The 20426-nt window shown below is 40.0% G+C and overlaps 1 protein-coding gene across 12 annotated transcripts in view; it reads right to left on the reverse strand.

The window, feature by feature from the left end:
* EPB41 (erythrocyte membrane protein band 4.1) overlaps nucleotides 1-20426 on the reverse strand; it is a 350563-nt gene that overhangs the window by 23267 nt on the left and 306870 nt on the right. For all 12 annotated transcript variants that reach the window (XM_077481782.1, XM_077481776.1, XM_077481777.1 and 9 more), the window contains 4 exons: nucleotides 5117-5245; nucleotides 3381-3482; nucleotides 1592-1672; nucleotides 1369-1476 (listed from right to left, as the gene is read on the reverse strand). In XM_077481782.1, coding sequence (XP_077337908.1) covers nucleotides 1378-1476; nucleotides 1592-1672; nucleotides 3381-3482; nucleotides 5117-5245 — 411 coding nt within the window. In that variant the 3' untranslated portion in view covers nucleotides 1369-1377. The remainder of the gene's footprint in view (nucleotides 1-1368; nucleotides 1477-1591; nucleotides 1673-3380; nucleotides 3483-5116; nucleotides 5246-20426) is intronic.

Here is a 20426-nt window from a genome sequence, read left to right on the forward strand (position 1 = left end):
TCCTTTTTTTTTTTTTTTAAATAAAATACTATGGGGGTGATTTATTAAAAAGGGTGCAGACAGAATTTGGTACAGCTGTGCATAGTAACTAATCAGCTTTTAACTTCAGCTTGTTCAGTTAGGCTTTGGCAATAAAACATGGAAGCTGATTGGTCACTATGCACAGCTGCACCAGATTCTGTCTGCATCCATTTTAGTAAATCACTCCTTATGTCTTGGTGATATATATCGCAGGGGGCGTACACATCATTGGCCTAGGCGAGTGAGGAGCATAGGGGGTGGCACTGAATTTTTTTTTTTTTTTTTTGTTACAAAAAAAAACATTGAGTTGTATAGAGGGGAGCATGAGAGGAGGGTTTTTTTTTTTTTTTCAGGGTAAAGATAGGCAGAATCTTTAAAAGAATAAGTACAGCTGATTGGTAAGATCAAACGCAGGGACAGACCACTTTTTGTGAATGCTTTTCAACTAGAGAGTTTGGCAGAGATTTTGGCGGGAGGGCTAAAGAAACCAAGACTAAGAATAACACAAATTCTCTAGTTTCAGTGTAGTGCACACCACATCAATAAGAGTCTAAATGGTCTCCTAATTTGGGAGTATAAGCTAAAGGATTGTGACTTTCGGGGTCATGTCCTGCTTGTATGATTGGTTTACGGATTTTCCCAAAAAGTCTGCACTATGAAACAAGTCAGATTTTGGCCATCACCTGCAACAAAAAAAGTCATTTTTTGTGAGAGACTCCCAAAGGGAAGTCACATCAGAGACCCTTTTCACACTGAGGTGCTTTTCAGGAGCTTTCATGCAAAAAAAATTAAATAAAAACGCCTGAAAAGCTCACAAAAGCCTATTTCCATTAAAATCAATCAATGCTTTCATACTGGGGCACTGTCAGGGCAGTGAAAAAACGTCCCTCTCCATTGAAATGAATGGAAAACTCTTCAAAAGCGCTCAGTGTTTTACTGGCAGTTTAGAAGCGCCTCAGTGAAAGGGGGCTAAAGGTATTCAGACCCTGCCACTTTGCTCATTAGAGCCCTGCAAGTGCAGCAGCTGATTGATAATTATATGATCACTCCCATTCACGTTCACTCTGCACATAGACACAGACAAACAGCTATTTCTTCAGAATAACAAAAGGTAGCAATCAACGTTTTTAAAATCCTTGCAATGTAATGCAATGATTACCCAGGGGATTTTTTTCTTAACAAAAGTGGAGTTTCTCTTTAAATAAAACAAGCAAATGCATTCAGCAGGTCACTGAACTATATTTTATATATAGTAAATATAAATATTATCTGGAGTGTACGTTTAAAGACCGTATGTGGCAAATATAACCAGATATAAAGTTTCAGAGAGATTTTGTGCAGATTTACCTGTATTTATTATTCCTCTGCTATTTCAGTTTCTTGGTGAACCACCACTTTGGTTACTGACATGTCGGGATGCTGCTCTTTTGCTTCTTTGATTGCTTGAACCAAAACCTGAGGAGATGTAATACTTTATTACAGTCTGGAAGGTACTTTCTGGTTTTCTGCTAATGTCCATTTAATAAACACATATTTAACTCAAAAAGTCACCAATTTGTTACTCAGTTACCTGGTCATGATCCAGGTCTCCATCACCGGTGATGACTATTCTCTTCTCTATTCGAGTCTCAGATATACCACCTTTCACAGTCTAGAGAAAACAAGCAAACCTGATTTAGAAAGAGCAAATGCAAGCATATTCCAACTATCAAGAGTGTATTGGAACATTTCTTCTGGTAATTTATTAACTATAGTAAATAATGGAGATGAATACACAGAACCTGGGAAGCCAGATTATTGCCTCCTAAGCAGTAAGGAGAACATCCAACATGCACCAAATAATGAATGTCAGCATCCAAGGGTCTGATCCTTTTTTTAACAGTGGAATAAAACCTTTAAATATCTCTAAGCAGTCCAAAAGGTGGCGGGCATGAAGTCAGGGGTTCCAGAACGTGAACTGTTTTTGCTTTTTATGGGCAAAGGTTTGCTGTAGCTACCCCACATCAGAACATATTCATCGTTCCTACATTCCCGTTGCTCAATTTAGCTGCCATAGAAGCTATCCAATACATTCAAGTATGCAGGAACATGTGCTATGGCTGGACCAATCAACAAGCACCAGCACCGTCACAGAGGAGAATCAACAGCCCTGTCTAAGATAGCACTTGAGTGACTTCTAGATTACACAGTGTTATGTCTCCTGCCCAGCAGCTGAATATAGCAACGGGAAAGAAAAAGGAAGAGGACTATATGTTGCTGGGGAAGGTTAGAGTAAACCTTGGCTTTCTCTGCATCGGTAAGGCATTCAACCACTTCAATACCAGGCACTTTCACCCCCCTTCTGCCCTGACCAATCTTTAGCTTTCAGTGTTGTCGCACTCTGAACGACAATTGCGCAGTCGTGCAACACACTGTACCCATATGACATTTTTATATATTTTTTGCCCACAAATAAAGCTTTCTTTTGGTGGTATTTGATGGTATTTTTTGCTAAACAAAGGTTTTGAAAAAAAATGTTTTTTTCTTTATTTCGCTTATAAAATTTTGTAAATACATGTTCTCCTTCACTGACGACCACTGATGAGGCAGCACTAATGGTCACTGATAAGGAAGCATTAATGAACAGCACTGATGGGCGGCATTGATGGGCACCGATGGGTGGCACTGATAGGCAATGATGTGATGGACTGATGGGTACTGATAAGCAGCAATGATGGACATTACCGATGGGCACTGATTGGCATCCCAAGCAGGCACGGACTGACATCTCAGGTGGGCACCACTGATAATCAATGCGTCGATTATAAGCGCAGACCACCCCTTGGGAGAGCCATTTATCTGCTCTCCTCTACTCGTGCCCGGTCAGTGTGAATAGAGGAAAGACCATAACCGGCACTTTCTGGTTACGCTGTGATTCGACACAGCTGATCACATGGTAAATGGCCATGTCACAGGCACTTTACTGAGATCAGAGATGCTGTGCGTCAGAGAGAAACAAAACACACTACCAATCACCACGTGAGGGTCTTATCCTGCTGGACATCATACGACATTCAGTCAGGAAAACGGAACCCCTGCCCAGCCGTTATTTTGCTATAGGCAGAGACAGGATTTGGTTACACAGTTAAACAGATTCTTTTGTACTTAGTTTCTACTCACAAGACCTTGACCCAACATGGGGTCACATGAGCCTTAGCAGTGCTGGACTGTCCAAGATTTAAGTGACATATCCAAAAGCGGGCCACAGAAATTTTTATAAATTCTACCACTCCCATCATGCTTCATAAATATATACAGCATGCACACATGTTGAATTTAGGTCCCATTTTAATAATGTGACATCAGCTAGGGTACTTTACCTTGGTAATCTGAGTTGTGGTGGTACTACTGGTCGTTTCAGAGGTAATTGTGTGGGCATTAAGCAGAATGCCAGGTTCTCCATCATTGTTAACATCATCACTCTGTTGAAAGAAGCAAACATAAGGGCTATGACAATATACCTGCTAAATTCATCCATATCACACAAAGTTACTAATAGAAAGATAGCACAAGAATAAATGTTACATATTAAAATATAACTGAACAAAAAGATTTTAATCAGATTGTAAAATATAACATATCTACATCACATTATACAGACGTCTAGCTGAAAATGAGTAAAAGAACCCTGTACCGGTTCAAATTGGTCTTTAGAGCATACACAGCAAATGGTTTTCATCCACTTTCCTGATGGTTTGATCCACCACTGGCCAGGCAACTGGAAAAATGCCTATTGCTTTCGGGTATTGCATAATGTGCAACAATACTCCTGCCTCTATAAATCAGCACTTATGTGCCTGCACAGCTGATCACCAGGCCTGAGTATTGTGACATGGCAATGCCACAACGCTGAGTGGGACCTGACCTGAAATGTACACAGGAATCTGGGAGTGAGATTGTAGCACTGTGGGAGCAAGTGTTGGGTAAGCAAATGTTACACCCCAAAGTAAAACAAAAATTGGTACTGTGCCTATGCTTAGTTGCAGTTTTACTTTAATTGGATCTAAGCATATTGCAAAGGTGGTCACATAACTCACACTGTCTTTTAATGTTTCTTACATTTTCAAGGCACGATATTTACACGTGTCCCGATGAAACAAAGCAGATTACCTCAGGCTCAGTTCAAGCAACACGATTTACTTTTTTTATGTTGTTACCTTTTTTTAAGGACTAGGGATAACAAATACAGGGTCTGTATTGATACAAGACCACTGGAAATTTAAAGCTAACAGATCTATTACTATTGAGAAGCATGGCACAGCAATTTGATAATCTAGAGCTGAAAAAAATATAGTTATAAACCATGTCAACAAGGTGTATCAAGTGCTGTATTAGGTAATAGGATATGTAATGTGGAAGTGAAGTCTTGTTATAGACAGACTGTGAGCAGACAAGCTATTATCGCAGAAGAAATATGTTCTGCAATAATATGTACCTATCTGTCTGCTCGCAGTGATTTCCAGCATGTAAACGGCCAATCCTTGTGCACCAGGATGAGTGGCTCCTGCACATGAATAACGTCATGCCGTGACGTTATTCATGTGCAGGAGCCACACCGGAGAAGATGCGGACAAGGGACAATTGGAGGAAAGGTAAGTAAGGATTCTTTAGTTCTGCTTTAAATGTAGATTAAAAAAAGTGAATAAAACTGGTGATATCTTCAACCTCTTTAATCACTCAAATAAGTTGAAAATGTGCATACGTCTATAGATACAGGTATAGGCCTATTCATTAAAACAGTGCAGCAACAGTGATGTGCAAATTACAGTAACCAATAGCAGCTAGATTTTACCTACTAGCTAGAATAATGAAAAATGATTGTTATGGTAAGTGAAAAAACATGATTCAGGCAATAGAATCCTAAAAACTATCATAAAATATTAAGTATAACACTTTCGTTTACGAAGGGTAAAAAGAGAAGTATTAGTATTATTTTAAGGGCACTGGTTTCTGGAATATTTACATCCCTGGTTCTGAGTTACTGTACGCTACATACCGTTTTAAAGAATTTTGGGCACGGTTTTCAAATTCACATAGCTGTAAGGTCAATACTTACTTTAGCTGCCTCATATGTGATTGTTTTAGTCTCTGTGTGTACCAAGGGAACCTCCTTGGTAGGTATTTGCCCTTTCTCAGCTACTGAAGCATTAGAGATGGTCACAGTTTGTGTTTTCACCAGGGGAGGCTGCACAAAAAAGCAAAATGATATATTAGAAAAAGTCTGATCATCATTCTTTGGTTTAGCTGCTAGATACCTATAAAAAATGTATGCAGAATTCCTTATGTAATAGAAGCAATTGTCTGTGTGTGTGCGCGTGTGTATTCTCTAAAATATCAACTCAAGGGTCTTTCACAATACATGGGCTTACTTAAAGTTGACAAAAAAACCTTATACTTAAAGTGGTTCAAATCACAAAAGGATTTTTTTTTTTTTTTTTTTTTTACGTTAAAGTGGATGTAAACACTCACATATACCCAGTGAAGTGAACAGCCTTAGATAATACACAGGCATGAAACAAATCTCCCTATATAAATTTTACATGTATATCTGTTGTCTTCAGCTTGCTATATTCTTTAGAAAGTGCAGATCATGTTAGATTTTTTTCTTCCATTCAGCACTGGGAGTGAAGTCTTGGCATACACTGTGTGACAGCTGATTGGAGGAAAGGCACACACCCCCTCATCACATAGGCAGAGAAAGAAAGCAATGTGCAGAGCTGTGCTGTGAATGGACAAGCTATTTATAGCATCCACCCAGATGCAAATTTCCAGCTGCTTTTATCTCCTTTGTCGAAGAACTTGTCAGACGTTATGCTGATAACAGAAGGAGCAGCAGAAAGACACAGGACGTAGGGCTTTGGAGAGACACAAGTAAACTCTACAGATATATGTGCTTAAGTCAAATTTCATGAATCAGGTTTACATCCACTTTAATGTATTCTCTGCATGAGGCTGGGCTCACATATATGCAAATTGGATGCAGTTTTCCCCGCATCCAATTTGCATGACAGGCGAGTGTGACCGGCTCTCAATGGAGCCGGTTCACACAGGTCCGGGGTGGCTGCAGTCCGGATTGCAGAAGGGTCCTGTGCATCTTTGGGTCCAGTTCAGGTGTGAATTCAGGCAAAAATTCAGACCCAAGTCGCATCTGACCCGATATACAGAAACGCATGGGATCCCATGCTGTGAGCCACGGCCGCACATATGTGAACCCGGCCATAAGGTAAAAAAACCTTCCAATGTCTGTGCCTCGCCTCATCTCTTTAAACACTTACCCACCACCACCTTTAATCCAACACTGTCTCCGCAGGCAGCTCAGCTCTCCTCATTTCCTACATTTACAGTACACAGAGCCAATAATAGCCTGTGAGGATGGAGCGGTTTGAGCTATGCTGTGCGTATCTATTGATGCACACAGGCCAACTTGGGAGCAAGCCTGCATGAAAGGACCCAGAGACCATAGCTTGCTATGGGGGAACTCAGCAGAGAGGAGCAGCCAAGAGTGCCAGCGGGGGACTCCAGAAGAGGAGACCGGGACCACTCTGCAATACCATTGCACAAAGCAGGCAAGTATAATGTGTTTACTAGTTTAATAAAAAAAAAAGGATGTTTACAATCACGTTAATGCTCTACTGCCATCATTAACGTAAGCTACATTTAGTAGCACAGCGTATGCTCCAAAATGCAATAATCACGAATATATATATATATTTTTCTGTATTCAGTGGCTGTGATGATCCAAGTTTAAAAGGACAGCCGAAGGGCAATTTTCCTGAGGGCTAGCAGCATCAGTTCCAGAAGTGACCCTGCTCCTCTTTAGGCAGTGGGCACATACAGGATGGAAGGAACTGATCCTAGATTCTCCTGTCAGTGCTCTTTCATGAAGGAGGATGCTTGTGCAGTCTCATTAATGAGAAAATAAATAAAAAGAATCAGTTACACAGAAGGGCTGTCAAAGTCCAGTCCACATATACAGCTGTGCACGTTATGAAATGAATTAAGACTGGCTACAGGAGAAGGAAGCTGGATGTAGGGACAACTGTCAGTGCAGCTGAAAGCTTTGAGGTGTCAGCACAAATCAGAATCCACAAGGGCCACTGTGCCTTATGATCTGTCTGGATGCAGAAAGCAACTAACTGAATTAAGTTCAGTGAAAGCTGTCCCAAGCAGTCTAGAGGCACTGGGAGAGGAGAAAGCAGTGTAGCCAATCACATTCTGCCTGCTGTGCAGAATGCTAGTAATGGAAAGAACAAAGCCACGGGCTTCGTACCTGGATATGTACAAAGACTCAAAGGACAAGTAGTCAGTGGATTTTTGCTGGCTGTGACTGGATGCAGGGAGTGCTGTCAAAGAAGGGCAGTAGGTGCCGCAAGTGGGGAGAGTGTGCTCTCCCAGTGCCTCCAGCCAGCTTGAGACAGCTTTCACTGCACTCAAGTCAGCTAGTTTTTTTTCTGCACCAAGACTATACCCCTTGATCATAAGGCACAGTGGGCCTTGTGGACTGTGATTTGTGCTGACACCCCAAAGGTTCCAGCTATACTGACAGTAGTCCATGCATCCAGCTTCCATATCCCATGACCAGTCTTGATTTAAAGCCTGAGCACAGCTACATATTTGGACTGGACCTTCTGGCTCAGGCTTTCATTGTTGTGCCGAGAGGCTGCAGGTCAGGCATCTGGGGGGATCTTAACATTATTGTTAGGATCCCTGCAGAGCATAGAATGCCCTGTGACATCAGCTGACAGCAAGCTTTAGCCTGCTGTCGGCTCAATCTGGGTTTTAAGAGTACAGAAATAAGTGCACTCCTGTGATCCACAAGTTTAGCCAAATAAGCTTTTCCCATACTTTTCTTTTTTTCTCCAAATACATTATTCATAGAATAAAGCATCCATCAGAGCAGAAAAATACAAACCTATTCACATATCGAGAGCGGTATCCCACTAAAAACCAAGATAACATTGCCTCACTGAGAGATATAGATGCAAAACATCAGGCGCCCAGAGAAGACAAATTAAAAAGGCTCATCAAAAATCCAGGCAAACCAACAAATGTTGCGGAAATCACTCAGATGGGCACTCCTATTTTTCAAGATGTTTTGGTTAACAAAGTAGGGGAAGAGAGAGCTGGGGAAGGATAAGAAAGCCTATGAGCACCAGAGAAGTAGGAAACAGATTAAGAAAGAAAGGGTCAAAAAAAAAAGCCCCCACTAAAAAGGGGGTAAGGAGGGTGGTGGGACACGTATGTGTCAGCAAGATTGGTGGGAAAAACTCCAGTGGCAAACTGGGAAGCTATGGTGAATTCCATGCCCAAGAGGGTTAAGGCAGTGCTGAAAAATAATGGTGGCCACACAAAATATTGACACTTTGGGCCCAATTTGGACATTTTCCATTAGGGGTGTACTCACTTTTGTTGCCAGATGTTTAGAAATTAATGGCTGTGTTGAGTTATTTTGAGGGGACAGCAAATTTACACTGTTATACAAGCTGTACCACTCACTACTTTACATTGTAGCAAAGTGTCATTTATTCAGTGTTGTCACATGAAAAGGATATACATTTTTACAAAAATGTGAGGGATTTACTCACTTTTGTGAGATACTGTACATACATGTTCCAATATGACCATGTTTTAGTATATTGCTCTCTCCTGTTTTGGCGGTAAGTACTAGGTCCTCCAAAGCGTTAAAGAGGAAGTAAACCCTAATGGGTTTTACTTCCTCTTTATTTCCCTGTAAAGGTAAAGCATAATGGGCTACTATGCATCGCATAGTAGCCCATTATGTGTCACTTACCTGAAACCGAAGCCTGCGATGTCACCTCTGTACCCACTAGCAGTTAACTTGCTATTAAACATATAATGTTATCTAATAGGAATAAATAAAATCTAAAATAGGAGACAGCAGTTTGTTTATTTCATTCACATAGAGACAGTGATAATGACATGAGCCCTATGGAGTAGTGTCCAGTTGAGAACATTAGTGATAAAATAAGCAAAATATTTAGAATAAATGATAAAACAGAATCAGAACCTATAAACAATACAGATTAACAAAGAAAAGAAAATTAATAAAAAAACATTTTTTTTAAAACAAAAGTACAATCAAACAGTGTAATATACTAGAGCAAGGATATTAAAGTACACATTTTACATTAGAGGCAAAGAAAACCCAGACTTAACAGGTGAAAAAAAAAGTGTATTATAAATAGAAATATTATTTGTTCAAAGAACAGCTAATATAAATCAGAATACATACTGTAGTAACACTAAGAAAATGGGCAGATACCATCCATACAGTCTCCTTCAAATTACATCATGTTATTAGAACTTTTACCAGACTGTATTAATAAACAACTTGCAGCACTCATGAAAGCTTTACAGCTTAGTCAGTAGGGTTTACTTGAGGACAAATTCTCAAGTAAAAAAAGAAGAAAAAAAAAAAAAAAAAGGAAAATATTATATCCGTAATATCATAGAATATCTTAATGCCAAGGCCCTAATAAGGCTATATATTTATATATATATAGATATATAAGTATTCTGAAGGCTAAGGGCTCAGGACAACAAGATATACATACAATGGAAAACAAAAGCTGCAGCTTGGGTAACATTTCAAGTTCACAGAACGTGGCATACAATTGCTGGGGACATACTTCATAGAATCTCCTAAAAGTATTTACTGAGCTGGCAAACTAATTATAAAAATATGGAAATCTTACGTTTTCTGTCAAAAATAAATTCATCACATCAGTATAGAGACTGAAACCTCTGAAATCATATAGAAAACAGACTTGAGGCAGTGTTTAAGTTACTTTTAAATTGTAAGGGATTGTTTGGGAAACTTTTATATATAAACAAGGGGAACCAATGTCAAAGGGTAATATAGGTGTAGTAAACCACACCAGGGGAAACATAATAAAATGTCTTTATAAAGGGTACTCATAGATTGGCAAACACTGTACTAAATGACTACATTTAAGGCATTGCAGTGCCTCTTGGGAGGAAGGGCAAATTTTCTGGGGGCAGGACAGTAGACATTTATGTAAAAAGACAGAAAGTAGATGTGTTGTCCTAGGAATACAAATTCCAAGTACAACTAGTTTCCAAGAATGCCCTCTTTTTTGCATTCCTTCCATTTTCTATACATGAAGCATATTATACAGTAAAGAGAACATCATAAGGTAAGCTTTCATACAAGATGCTCTTCCACTAAAAATCAGACAAGCATATCCCACAGAGTGACTGTGAACATTTGTCAAACAGATTTTAAAACACTAGTTATTTTATTAAAGCTATTCCCATTGGCTCCATAACAATGCTTTGCAAAGGCTAAAAGCACCAAAACAGACACATAGAATTCTAGAGTTCATAAAAATATACAAGCAGCAGCTCAGATAACTATCCACATTTGTGGTTTTATACTCTGCATTCTTTAAGTGAATCTTAGGATGGGTTTGTGTACCATCAGAAGAAACAAGAATGCATGGCAAAAGCATAGTGAACCAAGGAATCAATTACATGAAACTATTTATACAAAGCATCATAATAGCAAAGTGGTGCTGGAAGTATGAAGACTGCTACAATCTAGGAATATTCTTAAGATACAGTTTTTCTATTTCAGTAAATCATCATATAATGCATTAATATCAAAAGTGCTGACTTTTGAGGACATGGCAACAGTCCATCATAGAGGAGTTTGTGTTTTTATTATGCCTGTAATTGACAATAGAAAGGGTAAAGGCCACTACATGGATGACTAAAAGCAGCATACAAACATGAATAACGACATCTAAAAGGAATAAAAGAGAAGCCGACGAGTCCAAATACTCAGATTCCATTGTTAGTGGTCCTTATCAGTTCCTTGGCCTTTGGAAAGGCATGAGGCATTAGAGGCAGTGCAATGCAGAACTGTAGTACAGTTAGCTGTGTTTTTATAAACGCACATATATAAAGATAAAATCCAATTTAATGAGCCCAAGAACCTAAAACACACGTTGTTTAATCCAAATAATAAGCTTTTAGAAGGAAAAAAAATATATATATTTTCTTTATCGTCCATCCAACTGTGGAAATTCTTAAACAGGACATCCAAAAGCAGTTCAGGGTGGGTAAAATCTGTAAATGTGGAAATCATACTGCAAAAGTATCTTAAGGAATCAATACCTAAAGTAGGATAGATGAAAAAGGGTTACCCAATTTGGAAATTGCCTTGGCTAAGAAAAATGCAACAGGGATCAACCTGGTGCCAAAAGAACAGGGCAGATAAGCACCACAAAAGGGAAGAAAGTATGACTGGAAAGTGCCTTGGGTCTTAATCAGCAAATGGAGGCCTAACCATCCACCAAAAAAGTGGAAACATTAGACCAGCAACTAAACTGCCCAATAAATCATAATGTTTACAGGACCAAGAGTAAAAATAAACATACTATGTCCAATAGCAGCAAAAAACGAATTTGGACAACTGCAGGAAAGTATAAACCCTATCATAAATAACCCTTGACTTCAGGGAAAGGAAGCTTGGACAGACAGAACATGTCCAGGCAAAAGACCATCCTGTTAACAGTCGAAATTTAAGCTAAATGCCCCAGACCTTTGACTTCAGGGAGATCCAGGGTTATACCTGACAGACAACTAATCTTTTAAGGAGCTATCCTTAGATGCGAGAGCCCTCACAACATGCATGCAAATAGAAAGAACCCTTAGTTGACAATTATTTTAAGGGTTCCAACCCTAAATACTGCTTAGGGAGAACTTGTGATGCTCAACAAAATCTGTATTTAAAAAAAAAAGGTAGGCAGGGATAAGGATAGATCATAATGCAAACTGGGGGAAATCATAAAACAAAAAAAAGATTTGAAGATTTTGTAACTTCCAGTTGAAATCCAGTGGAGGTTCGATCAAAAGACCAACCAACAAAGGTGTTGATGATGATTCAGCAATGGTTTGTTCCAGAAAACAAGAATCACGCAGTAGGCAAGAGGTTACATCCATTGGGGAGTCCTCCCCGGAAGGGTCCATTATTTCTATGGTCAGAATTTGGCAAATAGCATCCAAGCTGCATGGAGATAAATTTACCAAGGAACTCAATATGGTAAACAAACAAGTCCCCACTTGTAAAAAGTAGGAAGGCAACTTCATGCAGAAGGTTAAGCAGATGAGATAGGGGGCTTCTGGTTTTGGGATCTGCAGCTTGAGGGGGATGCAGTGTCTGTCTACTACTGCTCTAGTAACTCATAAACTGAGTTTCTTCAGCCCTATCTACATATCTTCTGCATTGAAGCAGGTGTACACAGTGTAACCACCAATAGTATCAGGAATTACACTGTCAAGGGCAGGTCTGAGAAGATGCCTTTCAATAAAGGACATGTGAATCAGTTGTTTGCCAAGTTCATCCTTGGCATCCTAGTCAGTGCCACAGTGTCCTACACTCACGAACAGACATCACTCTCATGAGTAACAGAAGCTTAAATGCTTCCAAAAGGACATCACGACTGAAGCACAAGACTCTAGACATTTGTTCTAAAAGTTTCAGGACAGGATTTGACCCTGTGCTGGAGAGGTTTGCTTTAAGCGATATGATCCACTGTGACATGGTTTCAAAAATCAAAGTCACCCGAGGATGGAGAGTTATTGCAACCTAGGTAGGGAGTCCAAAAGTCTGTATAGTGAAATCCCTATAGGAGAGGACACCTTCAGCCTGTTTAGTAGTATGGTTTTTAAGGTGGATGCCTGAAGGGTCAATACTGGGCACAGGCTACATTATAAATACAATAAAATCTCCTTGTAGAAATTCAAAGAAAGAGTGCATTGCTCCAAGCTCCATATACAATTCTCAGGTCCATCGCTGCGCAAGGTGCTAGCGTCTAAGAACATGTCCTACTTGGCATAAAAAGCAAGGCAGAAAAATGGAGCTGCACTCTGAATGGCACACCATAGGGTTTCTTCAATGAAACAGGTTTCCAACTTAATTCCTTGCCCTATGCCGCTCCCCTCTGGTGGGTTTTAACCAGATTGGGCTTACTTCATGAGGTTCTCTACAAATAAGCCCAATTGGGGTGAAGTGCATCATAGGTGCATGGCCTAGGGTGGGGATCATGTTAGAAGCAGTTACACTGAATAAACCCTATGAAGAGTGCAGCTTTGTTTTCTGGAAAAAGCTCCTTCACATTGTCAGCAGGGGCCCATGACTCCAAGGGTATTTTCAGCCTTTGTAGAGGTAGTTCATAAATTGGGAACGTCTCTACAGCTGTAGAAGCACTAAAAGATTGGGACCGCATGATAATTCCTCCAACTGCATGGTGGAATGCACTACATCAATAAGGTTAGAAATAACTCCTTGTAAATCATATGGAATTTGCTCAAATATATTCTCTTTGGGAGTAGACTGTAAGGACCAAACCTGAGATGGTATTAGTGGCCTCAGATACACTTAGAGATAGAGGCCAAGTAGAGTCACAATTGGACTCTGCCATGGATTGCACCAGAACGCACTTAACGACTCTGCAAGAAGACTGCTCTATTAAATGTTCAAAAATCCGAGGTGGACATAAAGGGTCTTGTGGGCACAGGAGAGGTCCGATACTCGTACAACAGAGCTACAGTTCCAGGCTATAGGTATCAGCTGCTTCTGAGTATACTAAGAAATCGCCCATAAAAGCCATAGTGGGGTATGGGTTGAGCTCACGCATTGCAGTTAGATTGCCCTCTTTTTTTTTTTTTAAACACCCCACCAAGCACAGTTTCAGTGCTCAGTTTCTTCACCGTTAAATGTTAACATGTTATAATGGTGGTGGCAGGAAATGTCATCCAATGAACAACTGCAAGGTATTTTTCTAAGTTTTCAGAGACTAGGTCACACCAGAGACTGTGCCACAGCTCTGTATCTAGAGAATGCCCTGTCAAACAGTGCACAAAGGTCTGTAAAGAGCCACAATGCAGAGCCCAGTGCCCTTTTTAGGTTAGCCCCTGCAATTTAGTCCAGCAGGGACTAAAGTCTTGATTGAAGTAATGGATTGTCTACAGGGTATATTGACAAAAACAGAAATAAAAAAAAAAGGCTAAAAAAAAAAAAAAAAAGTTTTAATATTTCTCAGCAGACATTTTTGTTAGCCAGTGTCCCAACATCCTGAAGGCTGCAATATAACTCGATTGTTTCATAAATTCTACAATTCACATTTCCTTAAATAGACGATAAAGAAAACATATTAAGACAATCACAATCTGTGTTTAAAATTTCTGCACCAAAACCTGAGGTATTTCACACTATAAAGAATTAACTATTGCTTTATAATATTAGCCATGACAGGCTGAGCAAGAGCTGACTGTATTGTTCTTAAACTGGATTACTCAATAAATATGCTGTGTGCAGTTTACCATTTTCCTGAATATTATTCTGATCACAGACATCTTGAGTTCTGATAAACGGTGGAAATGTTTACACGTTTGTAAATGTTTTGTTACAGATGTTTGGTATAGCCAACATGTGTCCTAGGTTTTTGGTCCCTTATCGAGAACCAAACAAATAAAAAAATTCTGAGGCATGCAGTGTATTCGTAGCAGAACCATGACACTAAGCTGAAATGTTAATACTCGGGAGAACGAGCCACACATAAGCTACTTCATCATATGTAAATGTGTGTTTATACAGCTTTAAAAAGTACAGTTCAGAGGGGTGCACTGAACAGCCAAGCAAAAGCTAAACTTGACTGTATTCCCAAAAAAATGATCATTCATAAGAACAGAAGCCACCAAAGCGTCACTACTAGAAAGATTAAAAATGACATCAGAAATCGGAGATGGGGCTTTGGAAGTTGAAGCGGATACAGGCGGCACTTTTCCATGGACTTCTCCTCCGGCATTGGGATGGAGACTTTCGGGAGGATTACCCGATGGTCTTTCCCAGAAGGTTTTACAAGGTCTTCACCCTGCCCTGGAGCCTCACCCTGAGTCTGCCCACAGAGGGACGGCAGAAGAGAAAGAGACAAGTGAAACCGAAAAAAAACGAAAAAACAGATGGCAAATGGAATATGAAATCAATTTCTTAGGTATGTGCAAAGTGTTTGTTAGAAGGTAAAATATTTCTCAATAAAAGGGTTAGGCTCTATTGTTCATATGCTAAAGGGTATGTCAAGACAACTGACCACTTTAAAGGCAGTGATATATTTAAGGGGCTAGTTTTCACTAGGTGGGTCAATGGCAGTATCTAATTCAAGTGATATATCTCTTATGGGCCTACACGTAATGGCAGTGAATGTGGCTTGTGGATACAGTATTTACTGATGGCAGGTTGAAGCATTACCATGTTCATTCAAGTTAAATACATATGGGATAACAAAGCCTACTTGCTGGGGCTTGCCTATATAGTTGTTCTAGTTTAACCTTCATTGTATGTGGGTTTAGCTTCCTTAGTAAGCAAAGCTTTTATAACTTTGCATGTGATGTTTGCTAAACCCTGTTAAATAAATACAGTTTACAATAAAGTGAAGGCAATAGAAGATGTCCTAGCAAGTAACTTACACTTGGGGTCCATTGTGATATTCACCTACACTGCAGGAAACCACTCCACAAGATACCAACAATCTAATGAGTTGTTGAGCATTGTTGATAATGCAGTGAATTGAGATGAACACCATCATAGGCAGAGTATTTCTGTACTGAGCTCTTTAACACTACAGTTAAGTGGAAGTGATTAATCCATTTAAAGGTGACTCTTAACAAGAAATGTGTAGCGTCCCAAGTAACATTACTAATTAACCCTGCTACCATTTTTATGAAAGGAAGAACTGAGCTCTTAATTCCCGCAGAGGGACTGTTCTTCTTTGCTCTGTTTTGGGACTTTGGGCTGGATCTTTGCACATCCCTGAACAACAATTCTCTGTGATATCACGGCCAGATGGCTGATAAGCATGGACAAATAAATAGTGAAAAGGAAAGAAAAAACAGAAGCAAAAAGAAAAGGCGAATGTTTAAGAAAACAAGGATGGCAAGAGAACAGAGTAAAGAAAAAGAAAGGAAAAGAAAAGAGAACAGGGTATAGTTAAACTCAGCATTGCAAGCTGTGAGAACATAGGAGATCCCTGAAGAGCTGCAGAAGATGGCATACCACCAAAGGATTTGAAATACTGGACTGGATGATAATCCACCGCCTGCAAATCTTAACATGGTAGGGATAATGTGGCAGATATATCAATCCGAGGCAAGATATGCAGAAAGCTTAAATGCTGTAGAAGCCAAAAACACTTGTCCAATAATTTAATCATTCATAGATTCGTACAGTTCAGCTTCACCTTTGCAAGTTACCTTTTTAGCCCCGGACCTTTTAATACATCAGAACCGACAAATCTGCATTTGTATATCTAAATATGCTGTAACTGTTTAAATTCAGTGATATAGCCCCCATAACCTACACAAACTACGCGACAACATGAACCAGCATTTGGCAACTGTATGAAGCAAATATTTGCGCAATTAAAACAGGTAAAGTTTAAAAAAAAAAAAAAAAAAAAAAAAAACAGTATACATTAAACTGTTCAAACATACCTAAATTTGTGTGCTCAATCCCTTCAGGCCACCATGAGGTTTCTCTATAGGTACACTTCCTGTTGTCTCTGTTCACAATACAGTGCCTATCACTTGACTGACCTACTGGCTGACCTGAGCGATGTCACATAAAAAGACAGGGGTAGGTCTACGATTATAGAATGCCTATGTTTGAGTTGTTTGAACAGCTGGTCTGGGAGGGGCGTGGGAGTACACGGCCTAGAAAAAATAAGTGCTGATGCCTTATGTTGTCCACTACCTGCTTACACTATTACTTTGGTCTTTTTTAAATGAGCAAACATACTCATTTTAATGCATCTCACAAAAAAAGTTGTTTTGTACCTATGGTGGCCTGTAAAATGACTGTTGATGGTTAGAGATCCTAAATAGAGCATCTAAGCACCTCTTGCTAACCCATTTGGAAAACCAAACAATATATGTGTTTAATTGCGCAATATAAACAAAGTAATGCACAAGGTAAAACAGTATGTCTATAGAACAGAAAGAAAAATGATTTCAATAGAATGTCTGGTTTGACCTCCAATATTAAAAGCAGTCACAGCAATGTAAAACATTGTTAAATTTATTTATAGTTCATGAGTTGATCTACCGATCCACTTCTGTTCAACCACTCTGTCTGAAAAAAAGCCACTTGATCAGTGCCACACACAATAGACTGCATCGCTGATCTGTGTATTCTGACAGTGGGGGACTATCCCCTGCTGTCAGAATACAATGGCACAGCGGGGAAGATTGCCCCATCCACTTTAAATATGATGGGGGAATCAGGTCAGTTTATTTTTTTAACCTGCTGGTCGAATGTAAAAACCTATTTACGGCCAGTCTTAGTTCTTACATTTGCAGTTGGAGAGTAAAAATAGGAGGTCGAGTCACATTTTTGCTGTCCCAGAGGCAACTTCCGCACTAGCAGCATTATGTCAACAAAAAAAATAAAGTTACGCTTACAGGTAAATTATTTTCCAGTAGTCTTTCAGGACAGTCACAATGAGAGACCTTGGCTCCTCCCCTTCCTAGGAAACACTGTACCAGCCCATAAAATTCCACTTACCCCTGCCGGACTTCAGCTTTTTCTAAGAGCACCTCTGGCAAGCTGGGGAGACAGAAGAACACATTAAATAACATGAAAAGTAAAAAAATGCAGCGCTAAAGAGGTATAACCACCTAAAGCTTCCTTAAGGGTAGAATATTCACCAAGGTGAACTTGTGAATAATATAACTATATATATAATAATGTGCTATAACAGTGCTCATTACATGTGAAAAATAAGAACATTATACAAACATAGCATAATCGCATGGACGCATATAGTCCGTCTATAAACTATACATGAAGTGTTTATCAGAACAAGGTGCTCCGCTGAGATAAACCTATAATGGATATTCTCAGTAGTTAAAAAAAAATAAAAAAAATCAATATAGTCTTTTGGAAATAATGAAAGGCGCAATCCTTCTTATAAGCCAAACTGACAGATGTGCATTGTATGGGTGACTTCACACATGACACTCTGGGATGTGTATCAAAAATCAAGGAAGGGGTACCCCCAAAGCGTGGACACACGCCATACGGTGGTGGGTCAATCAAGCATGAGACGATCCTCCAAAACGGATCCTCCAACCAGAATTTCTGCAGGCAGAGCGGTGCATACCAGCATCAACATCCAGGGGGGGTCCGTGGTGAATAGTCACAATAGGGACTCAAGACGGAAGATGTTTGTAGTCCTCCAACCTGCAGCATGGATCATGTGAGAAAAATAAAACAATAGAGCAGATAAATCTGGTAGACAAGATTTATTTAGATAAAAAAAACATACAAAACATCACTCACGAGCCTAGCAGGCTATGTACCCGACATGTTTTGTACTAAACGTAGAAGAAGTACGTTTAGTATGAAACATGTCGGGCACATAGCCTGCTAGGCTCGATATACTATGCTTTTTTATCTTCTGTGATCATGTCTGTACACACCGTGAGTGATGTTTTGTAAGTTTTATCCAAATAAATCTTGTCTACAGGATTTATCTGCTCTATGTGGAGACCTGTTTTTGTTTTATTTTTCTCCCATGATCCATGCTGTTGGTTGGAGGACTACAAACATCTTCTTGAGCCCCTATTGTGACTATTCACCACGGACCCCCCTGGATGTTGATGCTGGTATGCACCACTCTGCCTGCAGAAATTCTGGTTGGAGGATTGTTTCATACTTGATTGACCCACCGCAGTGCAGCGTGGGTGTCCGCGCTTTAGGGTAAGAGTACCCACCCCCCACCCTTGATGTTTGATGCACATCCCAGAGTGTCATGTGTAAAGTCACCTTTACAATACACATCTGTCATTTTGGCCTACAAGGAGGATTGCTCATCTTATTTCCAAAAGGCTATATGGATTGCTTTTGTGAACACCTGAGAATATCCATTATAGGTTTATTAGCTCAGTGGAGCACCTTGTTCTGATAAACACTTCATGTATAGTTTAGAGACGGACTATAGGCGTCCATGCGATTATGCTATGCTTGTATAATGTTCTTATTTTTCATGTGTAATGAGCAATATATATATATTTTTTTTCTTTATATTATTATTCAGGAGTTCACCTTAGTAAATATTCCACCCTTAGGCTGGGTTCACACTGCTGCGGGGGGAGATCCGGATGTGATTCGCACCGCAAATCACATCCGATCTCCGTAGCGATGAAAGTTCAGCCATACAGATAGTATGGCTGAATTCGCATTGCTCCCGCAGCAAACTCGCACGGGACCCTTTTTTTGGTCCGCAACAGAATCGGATCGCATGGGGGTTCACACCATGCGATCCGATTCCTGTGCGAGTCGGCAGATCGCACTGCGATATGCGGACGGATCTGGGGGTGTCATTAACATATCATTGACACTCCCAGCCGTCCGCATAGGGCAGTGTGAACTGCCGGCGGGAGGTGTGCGATGCGGGAAAACGCTGCGGATTCGCGGCGTTCCCGCATCGCTGTGGTGTGAACCCGGCCTTAAGGAAGCTTTAGGTGGTTATACTTTAGCGCTGCATTTTTTTACTTTTCACCTTTTTACAATTTTTATAATTGTGATGCTGGCTGCTGTTTTTCCTGTATCCATTGGGTAGCACAAATTTGTCTTATATATTTTGTACCTTAAATAACATACCATCACATATTACTACCATGCCTGTGTTGAGGACTTCCTCAAGACGCCTCATAAATTCGGGTGGGCAACTAGTGCTGTCCTAGAAGACTACTGAAAAAGATGTTACCGGTAAGTGTAACTTTAAATTTTCCAACGTCTTTCAGGACAAACACAATGAGAGGATAGACGAGCACTTACCACTTGGGGTGGGACTACGGCTTGCAAAACATTTTGCCCGAAGGCTTGTTCGTTTGTCAACACCAGGTCCACCCTATAATGTTTTACAAAGGTGGAAAAATTGGACCACATTGCTGCTTTGAAAATTTTCCCTGGCGTTGCGCCAGCCTTTTCCGCTTGAATAGCTGCCAGAGCCCTAGTAGAGTGTGCTTTTATACCAACAGGAACTTCTTTTCCTGCTTACATATGGGCCTGGCCAATGGTTACCCTGAGCCATCTGGCAATACTGCATTGAGACACTTTTTACCCCTTTCTTGCCTCCAGAAAACAAAACAAACAAGGAATCCGATTTACTTATGGCTTTCGTCAGCCCCAAGTATTGCAGGATACATCCCCTTACATCTAAAGTGTAAATTTTAAACTCCCTTTCTCCTGAGGGATTAGGGCAAAAAGCGGGTAAAACCATCTCCTGGCTTCTATGAAACTTCAAAGCCACCTTAGGTAG

This window comes from Lithobates pipiens, unplaced genomic scaffold (genome assembly GCF_037356315.1).
Source record: "Lithobates pipiens isolate NorthernLeopardFrog02 unplaced genomic scaffold, aLitPip1_a1.2 Scaffold_16, whole genome shotgun sequence".
NCBI lineage: Eukaryota > Metazoa > Chordata > Amphibia > Anura > Ranidae > Lithobates > Lithobates pipiens.